Consider the following 15,711-nt stretch of genomic DNA (forward strand, 5'->3'; position numbering starts at 1 on the left):
ACGATGAGAGTCGGCGGAAATAATCTCAGTTTGGACTAATATACATTTTTAACGTCAGACGAAAAAGCCGCTTCGACGATGAGAGTCGACGGAAAAATCTCAGTTAGACCTAATAAACATTTTTATCGTCAGACAAAAAACTCGCTGCGGCGATGAGAGTCGACGGAAAATACCTCTGTTAAGACGAATATACATTTTTAACGTCAGGCAAAAACCCCGCAGCAACGATGAGAGTCAACGGAAAAATTTCCGTTAGGCTTAATACAGGGCCCCCACTGAAATCTTAAATTTTTTTATAGGAAAAATAGGATTATATTTCTAAAAATATAGGACTTTATAGGACTATTTTTACAAAATTATAGGATTTTATAGGACTATATATGCTATTTAATTTACTAACTTTATGCATTTAAAAACCATATCTAAATTTAGAGAAATAAATCTTTGATTTTCACTTAAAAAATAGAAACGATTTAACCATTTTATCACAAAAATATACTTGTAGCTAACCATGTTAACAATAACAAAAGTATAGAATAGAAGGACTTGGTATAGGAATTTATCCTATAGCTAAATTTAGCAATTTCACTGCGTGGTTGGATTTGAAATGGGCAAAATATAAAAATTATAGGATTTAATAGGACTTTTTGGGGGATTTTGCTAAAAATATAGGATGTTATAGGACATTTTTGAAAATATAGGATTTTACAGGAATTATAGGACCTCTGGGGGCCCTGTTAATAGCATTGTTTTGTCGTCCAAGAAAAAAACGCCGCGACGGCGAGAGTCGACGGAAAATATAACCTATACTTTCTTAACGCAAAAAAATCCCAGTTAGGCTAATAAACGTTTTTTGGCGTCGCGGCATTTTCGTGCAAGTGAAAACCTAGCCTTTAGGGGCTATTATTATAGAGTTAAAACTGTCCGCGTGAAAGTTATTCCGACGGCGTAGCACTTTTTGTGGCATTAAAATGCAGCGCTCGTAATGTTGCGCTTAGAAGCTGGATTATTTACCGATAAAAGTAAAGGGTTGATACAGAAAATGGAAAATGGTTTCTTTGACGGATAATTATTATCGGATCAAAGCGGACCGTATTAGTTCCGTAAATGGTCAAAGCTTAAGTTGGAAATCGCGCAAGGGGAATCGATCGTCATCTTACTAAATTGTTAATTGCATTATTCAAATTTCTGCCGGTTTTAAAATTAATTGAAAATGCGCCTCGTAAATAAATAATTCAATTATGCAAATTTATTATTAACGTTGAAAATTGACAATTATTTCAGAAAATACGATTAACATTCGCAATTTATTAGGCTGGGTACGTTAAGCCTTAGCTGATAATAAAGTTGGGTATTAGCCTAGCTGATTATTATTATTATTATTATTAGTTAAATACATTTAAAGCCGTTTCAATTAGTTCAATTCTCGAATTCTCTTCAAAGTTAAGGTAGAGTATCGAGTAAATGGAAAATTATTAAATGGGAACGGCCAAGCTTTTCCAAATATGGCCTTATTTCTGTATCAAAAGATTAACAAGACGTTCAATATACTAACACGTACCTTTTTTTGCCTTGAAAAATAGCTTTTGGCCCAAAAGGCTGAAACGAAAAATAACGCCAGGTGTTTGGGTTTGAATTTTCGCCGCCATCTTAGGGGCTGCCGCCAGCGCCCCTAACCCCGTATGAGCGATTTGAGAACTATCCTAACTTTTAAAATCGCGCAATTTAGGCTCAAGTCTCTTAAAACTGGAAGGCGCCGCGCGTGCAAAACATATTTTTTTGCGATTTCAGCAGCGCGCGCTTCTACGTTGTTTTTCTGTCTCACCGACTTCTCACCAGGTGTCGCGGCGGACGCGCGCTTTTCGATTTCCCGAAATTTCTTTATTTTATTAAAAATTAACCACTCAATATTTTATGATGCGGTTTTCGCCATAAATTTTAGTTTTTAATGGGCTGTAGAGCTATCTAACTGGTTAAAGCTTGACCGTTCCCCTTTGAAATTCTCGTAATCCTCGTGAAATTGAGAAGGTTACCATGGAAACGGGGTAAAAACAGGCAGAGTGATCTTACCATACCAAGTAGAGGAATGGATTCCTGCTTCATATAATAAGTTTTTTCATTGTTTGATTAAGATCAAAATGTAGTATCTTTTCTCAATCAGCTGTTAACCATGACTACATTTTCCAAATTAAAATTGGATAGATATATAATCGTACATGTTGAATTTATTTACCATGGTTTTTAATTTAAATAATAACATGCCATGCAATAATTGGTGAAGAATTTCACTATAAATTGCACTGGACTGCTCACATATAGGGCACTCTGAATGTTTATTAGTTTTACTGATATCGGCAGATTTCCGAGGATAGCCAGAGTTCCTACACAGTACTGATGAGCCCCAAAAGGGCGAAACCGGTCTACTGTTGGAATCTCGGGCTGAAATTTTGACTTTTGATATAACTATCTTAACGTTGGATTTCAACGGAAGCCCGAGCGTAAAAGATGTCTGCTGAATAGCGACCGCCATGCAATAATTGGTGAAGAATTTCACTATAAATTGCACTGGACTGCTCACATATAGGGCACTCTGATTGTTTATTAAATAATAACACTTTACGAAGACGGATACTTCATGGTAGTAATTTTATTTAAAAACACTTCCTAGTTAAAAATATATTTTCCACGAATGCCGTTAAATCCATAAATATTTTAAATTCTTATACTATTTAAATTGTTTTTGAAAACCATTTTTGTCGCAGTACGTTTATCAAAATATCGACTTTTCTGAATAAATTTAGAAACAGGTTTTAAATAAAATAGAAACAAATGAACTTACTGGTATAATTCTTCCACTCGAGATCCAACTCCGAATGATGCGCCAAGCATTCCTTCATGACACCTTGACAGTAATTCCCGCATGGTTTCAAATCGGGAAGACCGCGGCAGTGAGGACAATAGGTCATTTTCATGAGTGACTCGCTGCATTCAGGCGTTGGGCCAACCTGTGGACAGTGCCGAAAAAAGACATCAGTTAGCGTGAAAATGGGGAAACGACCCCGTTATCCCGATTCAATTAGGACCCTATAGATAATTACAGAAGGTGTCCACACTGGACCTTTTCCTTCGTCAAGTTTTTAATTAAAGCGAGCCAAAAGTGGGCCAATTATAAAGGTTTCTGATTAAGCCGTTAGATAACTTCCGAAGAATGGCAAAAAAGAGTGAAATAACAGCTTCTTAATTAAGAATATATAATTATTTTCAACGCAAATTGGCTCTTGACTAGGCTAGGTTTTTTGTTAAGGGATAAGCAACAGCCTTTGGGCTTTTCAATGTCGGAAGAGCACCGCGAAAGCCTCGCCGTTCCCGTTCCAACTTGCGTGGCTTTAGCTCTCATAAGTGCCAAAGGCTTCGGAAAAAACTGATTATGAAATTAATTACAACAAGATGTCACGGACATTTAAGTACGCACAATCCCCCCGATGTATTAGCCTAGCTGATTTATAATTTGAACTTTAAATATTAAATTTAAATTTGAACAAATTTTCAATCATCTTGTACGTTAACTTAACATACCCAAAATGAGTTTTATCGAAAAAATATTTTCAAGTTACCTGGTTTTGAAAATGAAGTAAAAAACGGGAAAACTTATATTTAAATTAATTTTTAGGCAAACCGAAATTTACGAGTTACCTGGCTTTGGAAATAAGGTAGCGAAATGCGAACACGTTAATTTAAATTGATTTCAAAACCAACCGAATTTTTCGAGTTACCTGGTTTTGGAAATGAGGTAGCGACACCCGAACGAATAAATTGGTACAGGAATCCATACCTCTACTGGGAACGCTTATCCTGCCGTATCGCGTATGGCAACCGAAACCGTAGTTAAAGAATAATCAGTACTAAGTAAAAATATAATTTACAACAAAGTCGGTTTTAATTTAAAACAGTTATGTATATTCGAAGTCGAAAATCGCCCAGAATTACCAGAGGAATCGTGCGAACAACGACGGCGGACACCATCCGTGAAACTAATACATACAAATCCTTTAGGAATTTGTGTAAAAAGGGGAGGAAGCCCTCTCCTATCACCATGTCCGCCATTCCCAACTGGTGGTGATTATAGGTGGTTAATTCAGAAAATTCGTCCCACGTTCTAAAAGTTATCATACCGGTGCCTGCTAGTGTGGTTATTCAGATTTTAAATATTTAGTTATAATAGGCGAAACTATAAAGTCCAGGGGGTCTGAAAAGATGGTAATCACGTGACTTTGTGGAGAACTGCAGCGCCATCTATCCCAAGAAATACGAACTATTATTCATTTTATTTTGCTAATGGTGGTTTAAATTTTGATCGATTCGTCTAAATTATATTTTTATTTTTATTATTTAAAACATTTTTGTAATAGAAAAGTGTAAGTTAATTAGCTGTCTGCAGTATCTGGAAGGAATCTATTTTTTCTTTAACGTCGAACTGCCAACTATTTACACGAGTTACCGAATCGAAGTTGGCTGTGAAAAGGTAGTCACGTGATTTTGTTTTCCCATTTTAACAAGTTGGTTAAGACCAAATTTACTTTATAGTATCGCCTATTGCGACCTCGTACAGATTTATCGGTTTATTTTTTGAACAAACCATTGTAATCAATGTAATAAGAGTATCGTATTAATAGTGCCAATATGTCATTTATAATATGATTATATTTTGAAAAATACTATCTTCACATACACTAACTTATTTATATACAAAACCAAATAAAAGAAGGAATAAAAGTTACAACAAAATTGCCATGCCCTACAAATAAACTACCATGATGGCGATGTTAATGTTCAAAATAGCGGCCAGCACGTTTAGGCGCGAAACTTAAACCGCCCGGCTAAAACCATTATTTATAAAAAAAAAACTTTGATTATATGTTTTAAAGAAGCAATGTGGTAAAAGGGCCCATACCCTGGCCCTCTAAGCTAAACGGGCCCAGTGGGGGAGGAAACCATTTCAGACCCCAAAAGAGCCATTATTACAATAAACAACCTATTTATGATAACTTAATAAATAAAATATAGTCAATTCGATTATAATTTAAAAATTGTTTTTAATGAATGTTAAGTATCGGCGGAAATAAAAGGGGCTATTCAATCATATTGAAAACTAAATTAAAAAAATCCCTTTCAATTGTTAAAAGAACGTTCATTTCGAATGGTCGGAAAAACGGTGCAGACTCAAAGGCGTTTTCACACCGTATTAACGCTTCATTAGATCCGCATTCCCGAGTTCTTAAACCGTAGAAAATGAGAGCCATAGGTAAGAGCTCACCCCCCCCCCTTTATAACTTCAAAAACTGACCCCCCAACGCATTCCAATCCAGTTTTTCATTATTATATATAAGATAAGGTCCATCTTCACACACTTCCCCCTCCTGGCGTGCCGAAAATTTACCCCCCCCTCGCTATCAATTTTTTGGCTGCTTAATACATATATAAAAATCAAATAGGCGAATCCTTGAACGGCCGCAACGGAGGTAGCTATAATATAAACGCTAATAGCCACCTCGTTTCAACAACAAATAGTTAGTTACGACTAAGGCATAACTCGTGGTTGATATTACGTGCTCGTTAGAGCGACTAAATAGTCTGTGTGAGGTCTCCGTTGGAAGGAAAAAGTACGGCCATACAACCGCCGTGGGGCGCCACTAGATTTTCTTACGTAAGCAACCGGGGGCACGAAATTGTCCGCTAGGGGCCTTTAATAACAAGGTAAGAGAGATAGGAGTCTTCACGCAACGAGGTTTTCGACGTTCCCCTGGCGGATAAAAAGGGAAACTTATTTATGTATATTTTATCGAGAGCCTCCTTTAAATTATTTCAAAAGGAAAATATTTTTTTATAGATATATATAAAGCCTGCATATTTCCACACTCAATTAGTTTCCCTGGCTGTGATATTATTCGGGGCAATTACATTATAAAGTAATTTGAGATGATAATGATGTCACGTCTCTGTCATTGGTTGTCTGCAGACAGCGGCAATTATATTACGCCCGCCGTCGGGGACCCAAGTCCTCTATTAAATTGGATGGTTTTTAATGTTAAAGATCAATTCTGAGAAGCCTACGCGAAACAAACCCACTCTATGAACATTGTGTCTTGGACATTTTGGCAAATTTTCTAGTGTCTTGGACATTTTGGCAAATTTTCTCGTGTTTCTTGGACATTTTTTTTTTAAAAAAATTCGTGTTTCTTAGAAATGTTGGCAAATTTTCTGGTTTTCTCTGACATTTTTTTGGGAATCTTTCTAGTGTGTCTCGGACATTTTTTGGGAAACTTTCTAGTGTGTCTCGGACATTTTTTGGGAAACGTTCTAGTGTGTCTCGGACAATTTTTGGGAAACTTTCTAGTGTGTCTCGGACATTTTTTGGGAATCTTTCTAGTGTGTCTCGGATATTTTTTGGGAATCTTTCTAGTGTCTCTCCGACATTTTTTGGGAATCTTTCTAGTGTCTCTCCGACATTTTTTGGGAATCTTTCTAGTGTGTCTCGGATATTTTTTGGGAAACTTTCTAGTGTGTCTCGGACATTTTTTGGGAAACTTTCTAGTGTGTCTCGGATATTTTTTGGGAAACTTTCTAGTGTGTCTCGGACCTTTTTTGGGAAACTTTCTAGTGTCTTCGACAATGGCGAAATTGGTGTCAGATTTGGACAATGATGATTTAACGAATTCTATTATTTTCGTGCTTATTTCTCGTTTTCGTGTTGATTTTGAGATTAAGAAACAAATGTTTTGTGCCTATTGTGATTTCAAAATGTGTAAAATCATTTGTTTCAGTACGGGACTCTTACGAATGACCGACCCCTTGAAAAATTTCCACAGAAATCACACGATTTCCATTTTTCGATCGATTAGATAGGATGTGACCACGATTAAGTCACTACAAACATGTTTCCGAGAATCCGTAACCTAAATACGGTGAACGCTCGGCTTAACGTCAATAGAAGGTAACTCTAATGGTGATAGTTTTATAGCCTTGTTAAAGAGCATACCACCGTCGCTAATTTCATTTAAACTGACGATACTTAAGGAGTGTTATCGAGTGGGTAATAAAGATACCAATTGATAGTTCACCGGATGGCCTTAAGTACGGTACAGTTTACGCAAACAACGGTTTAGTCTCAAGTACGTAGAACGCGCGTTGGAGGCTAAGATGTTTAGTTTTCAGACTTTAATAACGACAAAGTCGAGGTAATTTAGGGCTTTAACAGGCCCCCCTTCTACGACGGCTTTCCCCGGGCGTAAATCCTGTTTACAGGAAAGCCAGCTAATTAAAACGTAGGGGCCTCACGCATTAAGCTTTCCCAATCGGTGTCGGGGTTAACCTGGAACACTCGACGGAAGCTGGGGTTAAGCTTACATCATCATCGCCGGAATTACCATAGTGGCTACCGTCTATAGAACTACCCGGTTAACCCCTGGGAGACCAAATCTCTCGCGGGAATAATACGCGCATCTATTAATTCGCTAGCGTTAATACGCGATATTCGCTCGAGATGGCGCCACCTTCCAATCCGGTACGAATATACGCGTACAAAGCTGTAGACTTTATCCCATAAAGAGGAAGGTGTTCGCGTTACATTACCCTAATCTTGCGCGTTACAGTTGCAAACCAAAATTTACTGGTTTAGTATAAGCTCCGCAACAGCGCCATCTATAGCGGGGCCCCCGAAGATTTAAAATGAAGGCGTCATTGAGGAAACTTTTGAGAGAGTTGATGAGTGATAGGCGCCTTCATTTGAATACGTAATGAATACGGAGTAATGGGCACCGAAGAGCGTCTATGGGGCCTTCGCTAACTTTGCACTCCGTTGAGGTATCGTAATTTAAAGGCTCGAATTGAATTATTAAAACGCGCGAGGGAGATTCCTAACCAGTTTATTTAAGAAAGTAAATTATAATACGCCGTAATCGTCAATCTTCAAAGGGGAACGGCGCTACCAAATGAAATCTAGAAAATATTTAAGGGGAGGGGGGGAAATAGGGTAAAATAGGAAACCAGATTTTGGCCAAATCGGAAACCAAATTTTGAAAACTGGGAAACCAGATACCGGAGTTTTGAAAACTGGGAAACCTGATTTTTTGAAAATTAGGACACCCGACTTTTTTTGGAAACCAGGAGACCAGATTTTGAAAACTGGGAAACCAGATATTAGAAAAATAGGAAACCTAATTTTGAAAACTGGGAAACCAGATACGACAAAAAGAGGAAACCTTATTTTGAAAACTGGGAAACCTAATTTTTGAAAACTGGGAAACCTGATTTTTGAAAACTAGGACACCCGTCTTTATCTTTGAAAACCAGGAAACCAGATTTTGAAAAACAGGAAACCAGATTTTTGAAAACTAGGACACTCAATTTTTGAAAACTAGCAAACCAGATTTTGAAAACAGGAAACCAGATTTTTGAAAACTAGGACACACAATTTTTGAAAACTAGGACACACAATTTTTGAAAACTAGGACACACAATTTTTGAAAACTAGGACACACAATTTTTGAAAACTAGGAAACCAGATTTTTGAAAACAGGAAACCAGATTTTTGAAAACTAGGACACTCAATTTTTGAAAACTAGGAAACCAGATTTTTGAAAACTAGGACATTCAATTTTTGAAAACTAGGAAACCAGATTTTGGAAAACAGGAAACCGGATTTTTGAAAACTAGGAAACCAGATTTTTGAAAACTAGGACATTCAATTTTTGAAAACTAGGAAACCAGATTTTGGAAAACAGGAAACCGGATTTTTGAAAACCAGGAAACCAGATTTTTGAAAACTAGGACACTCAATTTTTGAAAACTAGGAAACCAGATTTTTGAAAACTAGGACACTCAATTTTTGAAAAATAGGAAACCTGATTTTGGGAAAGAGGGGAAGCAAAAACGTTCTTGAAAATAAGAACCAAAACGTTTTAAACTAGTAATCACATTTATGAAAATTAGAACGAATAACTTGGTTACTATATTGTTATTCGATTTGGCTTTAGTTTGACCGTTTAACAACCTGACCTTGAACAGAAATATAAAAATGTTTTAAATGTTGGTAGTTATTGATTGAAATTAGGACCATTTAGGGACCAAATTTTTATAAAATAAGGACTTAGGTATTCTAGGGACCATAATCTGCGCTACGAAGGTATGGAATAATAGAGGTATATAAAGGAAATATTTATCGATATGATAAATGTCTGAGCAAACAGCGCAACTCGCGCGCTACCCTAAAATGTTGAACTACACTTAAATCGACCAAGTTTCGAGCAATAAGCAACAGAAGATACAATAGAACAAACCTTAATCTTCGCTAAAAAGAAGCGATAAATAACATCTATCGCGAAATAAAAATTTGCGAAGCATAAAGCGAACCAATCCTGACAAGTCATTTTTCGGTATTCGGTTAAAAAATAAACATGATACCAATTTAGGACAGACCCCAAACAAAGTTGACCCTTTGATGTACCCTCTCTACAGATTACTCCAGTAATAGATGAGGAATGAAAACAGAATCCACAAAGAGAAAGACACGCAGACAGTTAAGTCAGAAGGAAGACTAAAACGTCGAAAAACGGGGTCAGGATAATCAACTAACAAACAATAACGCGAATCTACTTTTCATTTCCTGTCAACACACGCCGAGATAAAAATAAGCGCTCTCCTATCACGGTACAGGCTTAGATCGAAAACGAATAAATGAATGATGAAATAAACCTTTATATAGTCGCTGCATTTGCAGCACTTGTTGATTCCTAATTTATACTCTATACTTCCATAAAGAAAAACTATGAAGTCGTGTTGTAGACAATTTCAAAACTTACAGTGATGCCAGTGAAAGAATGGGGCTGACAAAAAGGGAAGGTGGATCCCTGGTCTTCCTTTGGGGTGGGAACCAGCGTGACGACGGTCTTCAAAGAGAGAGCGCAAGTAGGTAAATTTGCAGCTCTAACGCATCGTCAACCGCTTCACTTGCTCAGGGCTGCCTAAGTTTTTTTCACAATCAAATTCACTGACTTTTCCAGGTTTTCCCTGACTTATTTTGTAACAAGAGTTTGTATTTTTTAACCTATATTTTAGTTAAAGTTTCCTATTTGCAACGGAAATTAAATTCCCTGATTTTTAGACTAATTTTTTAAATTCCCTGACTTTTATACTATATTCAAATTTCCTGACATTTCCAGCTACAAAAGACCGGTGTCTCCCACGTTAAAATAATAATAATAATCAGCTAGGCTAATACCCAAGGCACCACCATAGGCCTAAGTCATCTAGCGACTTTTAGTCATTAATTCAGGTGGCCGGGTTACAATGCGTAGGAGGGTGGTGGCAAGCCCTGCATGCCACGCGAGCCAACAGCTCCCTACACTAACTATTATCGTTAACCTCAACAAGTTTTTATGGAAGGGGAAACCGAAGAGCCCGGGTTAAAACCCCTTAGACCAGTGGGGAGAGAACTTGCAAACTCAACGCGGAAGGAGTTGTTCCGAGTTTTCACCCAGTGCCACAAGCTGGGATCAAACCCGGCTCCTCTCGCTGCGAGGCGAAAGTGCTCACCCACAGCCACAATATGACTCCTTACCTTTCCTCCGTGATATAAAAAAAACCCACGTATAGACAGTGTATGAATTTCACCCACGCCTACGAAAAAAGACGCGACAAATGTCTATCGGTGTCTACGGCGCACTCCAAAGTTAACCAAAGAAGAAAAGGACCAATATAAACGATAATATTTCTTGGCTCTTCTCGGTTGAAAAGTATAAGACGCGTCCGCCATAAAGAGAGCGCTTGGGATGAGGACAACCCCTTCTAAGAAGAAGAAGAGGCACGATTTATCGCGACTGAGCAGCGAGTACATAAAATAGCGGTTCAATAGACGAATTACGAAAAGAATCACGTCCAAAACATAATTCAAAGCCCAGTAAAAGGACGCTCTTTTACAAAACGTTGTCCTCAATATTTCTAAATTGACGTGCCACGGGGATTTTTTTATGGAGTATAAAGTAACTGGACTCTAAGCGGTCTTCTACGAGGCAACCACTTAGGACTTGGTCCGATTAAGGGTTCCCAACTCCCGATCATCTCGACGGAGCGATTCGTCAATTTTATTACCGGCCTGCGAAGACGTTCGTACGCGATTTCTTTTAGAAAGGAGGTTTAGGATTGGCCAGACAGCGCATCTTGGGTATTTCAGAAGCGTAATGGTCGTTGTGAAGGTGATTTTCAACGTCCTTTAAGATTTTGTTTCGTAAGGACGGTCCTTACGAAACAAAATCGCATCATCGCTTCAGAGGTACTATCTCGAAAATGCCGGATTTTATTAAAGTTGAGGAAGTCAAGAGTACATACGTCTTAAAAGGTAGCCATTTTGATTTTTGAAGGTCGAGATGACCGTTTTCAAGGTCGAGATGACTTTAAAATTTAATTTAATATTTATTATTATATTTTAGTATATCTTCAAGATACACATTTCGAAGGTCGAAATTGCCTTTTTGAAGGTCGAGATCGGCTATCACAAGATATAGCCTATTTTAGCACCCTTGTCACAAACAATGAAAAACCAAATATGGCGTAACTCGCGTTAAAAATAGGCGGCTGTTAAGTAATTAATTTTAAAACTTCATCACATAGCGACAACAGTGCCCCCTTCTGAAATTTTGGCAAACAACGACGAGTGTCCTTTCCAGTTCCGTCTGTAACCAAGGTCACACGGTACCAGTGTGAAATAGCTAGTGTTACCAGCGTGCGCGTCAGAATTAACCCATGTAAATTTGTTGATGCGTCAATCGCCGAGTGGCGCTGTGAGTAGGTGATTCGTATTAAAACAAAATGGCGCTTATTTCATAGCGCTACAGGATTTAAACGTATTTGGTAGTTTAATGTAAGTGTTTTCATATTCCAGTGCATATAAAAACTTGTCGAGGTTAACGGTAATAGTTAGTGTAGGGAGCTGTCAGCTCGCGTGTCTTAAAGGCCGACGACATAAATCTTCGGTTTACTCTGTCTTTCACTGGAAGTAGGCTGACTGCATGGCACACACACGGGTATTGCAGTAAGCCTACTTCCAGTGAAAGACAGAGTAAACCGAAGATTTATGTAGTCGGCCTTTAAGGGCTTGCTACCACCCTCCTACGCATTGTAACCCAGCCACCTAAATTAATGGCTTTAAAAGTCGCTTGATGACTTGGGCCTAAGGTGGCGCCTTGAGTATTAGCCTAGCTGATTATTATTATTATAGCCTTTTACAAAATAGCTTCACAATTTAAGGACTGACCCCCGCCGGAAGGGAGCGGTCAGTATCGGAGCCCTTGTAGGGGGGTGGAGAAATACCAGACGTTATATTCCCTTTAATTAAGTTCTGGTTCAACTATTAAAAGGAAAATAAGTCGATATTTGTAAAAGCTTGTCACTTCCCCTTGTTACAAACGAGTTTCGGATGTTTCATAGAAAATAAATGATAACAGAGTAGCTGGTCGTTGGCCAACCATAACCTCGCTGGTAACAAGGTCTGGCGCGATTCACTTAGGAGATTGACCGAAGAGCTAAAATAACTAGCCGACGCCGTTGTCCCGTGAAGTAAAAAGTTCCCTCTTCGCAACACGAGTCAAGGCCACCGAGGATCAATAGGTCCGTAGTGCCTCTTAACCAGCACCCGCAAACTTCGAATTCCGCGGCCAACTAAATTGGGAACCTGAGATGCACTAAGTACCAAAAAGAAATCCAAGTGATTCGGAGACTTACAACAAATCTTTGTATCGAACTCTCCCTCTGGCTCGAGGTTAATCCGGTTACGAAATTTACGCCTCCTATCGGTGGCCCGGGGTTACCCTGGTGATTTCGCGTCAGAATCTTTCTACTTCAACCCGTAAGACGCGCACCAGCGGCGAAAAAAGAACCGATAAATTGGACTTAAAAGCTAAAGGGGCCCAAAATGAGGTAACCGGGGCTCGGGGAAAAAAATCCGTAAAAAACGGAACTCTTGGGTAATCTTTGATTAGATTGAAAAAGAGGAAAAATTCCCATGGAAAGAAAAATCGCCAAAAAGAGGTAGTTTTTCTGTTGTAAATTGGAAAAAATAGAGATGCACTTGTAACAAGGGTTACACCAATGGGACTAACATGCAAATTATCTCGACAATGAAACGGAATAAATTTCGATTCAGCCTCATTCCGGGTTCATACGAGTAGAGACGTAGTTAATGCAAGGGTTACACGAAATCTGAAGCACAGGGTTCAATGCGAGGGGGAAATAACTCGCTGAAAATGTGTACACCAGATGCCATTTTTCAAGAGATTACTTAAAAAAATTACAGATTACCAAAAATTACGCGGGATTACTTATTTTTAGTAATCCAAAAAATATAATTAGAGATTATTATGAGATTACGCTAGATTAGTGCTCGGATTTCGATTAATTTTTATCCACGAATAAAATAAGCTCGGCGATATTTAAATAATATTTATTTAAATAACCAATAGTTGAATAAAAATGGTAAAATGTTTAAATAATAGAAAGTGAATAAGCCTATTATTTAAATAAAACAAGCAATTATTTAAATAAATACCACTTTCATTCAAATAAATGCTTGGTTGCGTAGAAAACATAATTAAATAAGTTAAAATTATATTCTTTTTACCAACGTTTTTTAAATAAATCGGAAAATTTGTGGAAAATGAATAAACAATTCCGAGAACTACGCTAGATTACTGAAGATTACACGAGGTTACGCGAGATTAATAATAATCAGCTAGGCTAATACCCAAGGCACCACCTTAGGCTTAAGTCATCAGGTGGCCGGGTTACAATGCGTAGGAGGGTGGTGAGATTACTGATATTACGCAAGATTCATTATGATTACTGATATTACGTTTGATTCCCTATGATTACTGATATTACGTTTGATTCCCTATGATTACTGATATTACGTTTGATTCCCTATGATTACTGATATTACGTTTGATTCCCTATGATTACTGATATTACGTTTGATTCCCTATGATTACTGATATTACGTTTGATTCCCTATGATTACTGATATTACGTTTGATTCCCTATGATTACTGATATTACGTTTGATTCCCTATGATTACTGATATTACGTTTGATTCCCTATGATTACTGATATTACGTTTGATTCCCTATGATTACTGATATTACGTTTGATTCCCTATGATTACTGATATTACGTTTGATTCCCTATGATTACTGATATTACGTTTGATTACCTATGATTACTGATATTACGTTTGATTCCCTATGATTACTGGATATTACGTTTGATTCCCTATGATTACTGGATATTACGTTTGATTCCCTATGATTACTGATATTACGTTTGATTCCCTATGATTACTGATATTACGTTTGATTCCCTATGATTACTGATATTACGTTTGATTCCCTATGATTACTGATATTACGTTTGATTCCCTATGATTACTGATATTACGTTTGATTCCCTATGATTACTGGATATTACGTTTGATTCCCTATGATTACTGGATATTACGTTTGATTCCCTATGATTACTGATATTACGTTTGATTCCCTATGATTACTGATATTACGTTTGATTCCCTATGATTACTGATATTACGTTTGATTCCCTATGATTACTGATATTACGTTTGATTACCTATGATTACTGATATTACGTTTGATTCCCTATGATTACTGGATATTACGTTTGATTCCCTATGATTACTGGATATTACGTTTGATTCCCTATGATTACTGGATATTACGTTTGATTCCCTATGATTACTGATATTACGTTTGATTCCCTATGATTACTGATATTACGTTTGATTCCCTATGATTACTGATATTACGTTTGATTCCCTATGATTACTGATATTACGTTTGATTCCCTATGATTACTGGATATTACGTTTGATTCCCTATGATTACTGGATATTACGTTTGATTCCCTATGATTACTGATATTACGTTTGATTCCCTATGATTACTGATATTACGTTTGATTCCCTATGATTACTGATATTACGTTTGATTCCCTATGATTACTGATATTACGTTTGATTCCTTATGATTACTGATATTACGTTTGATTCCCTATGATTACTGATATTACGTTTGATTCCCTATGATTACTGATATTACGTTTGATTCCCTATGATTACTGATATTACGTTTGATTCCCTATGATTACTGATATTACGTTTGATTCCCTATGATTACTGATATTACGTTTGATTCCCTATGATTACTGATATTACGTTTGATTCCCTATGATTACTGGATATTACTGTTAACACGCTAGATTCAAAGAGATTACGTCATCGTAATTCTACTACAACAAATTGAATACAAGTGTAGGCTAGGCGAGGGCTAGGGTGCGTTTTTTAGATATTACTACGAAATTACGGGATATTATAAAATTACAGATATTAATTGAAATTATTTTGGAATTACGGATATTATTTGAGAATATTTTGGAATAACGGATATTACTTGAGAATATTTTGGAATTACGGATATTACTTGAAATTATTTTGGAATTACGGATATTACTTGAAAATATTTTGGAATTACGGATATTACTTGAGAATATTTTGGAATTACGGATATTACTTGAGATTACACAAGTTTCAAATGTACACCAGATTACTCAAGTTATTTTCCCCTCGGTTCAAAATAGCTACAGACACCTACTTG

The 15,711-nt window shown here is 37.1% G+C and overlaps 1 protein-coding gene across 1 annotated transcript in view; it reads right to left on the reverse strand.

The window, feature by feature from the left end:
* The window catches only part of dlp (glypican dally-like), a 146,979-nt gene that overhangs the window by 36,374 nt on the left and 94,894 nt on the right, over positions 1 to 15,711 (reverse strand). The window contains exon 5 of the mRNA XM_090168771.1: positions 2,840 to 3,005. Coding sequence (XP_090024897.1) covers positions 2,840 to 3,005 — 166 coding nt within the window. The remainder of the gene's footprint in view (positions 1 to 2,839; positions 3,006 to 15,711) is intronic.

The sequence above is a fragment of the Leiobunum rupestre genome, chromosome 3 (assembly GCF_980474605.1).
Source record: "Leiobunum rupestre chromosome 3, qqLeiRupe1.1.hap1, whole genome shotgun sequence".
NCBI classification, from domain to species: Eukaryota; Metazoa; Arthropoda; class Arachnida; order Opiliones; family Sclerosomatidae; genus Leiobunum; species Leiobunum rupestre.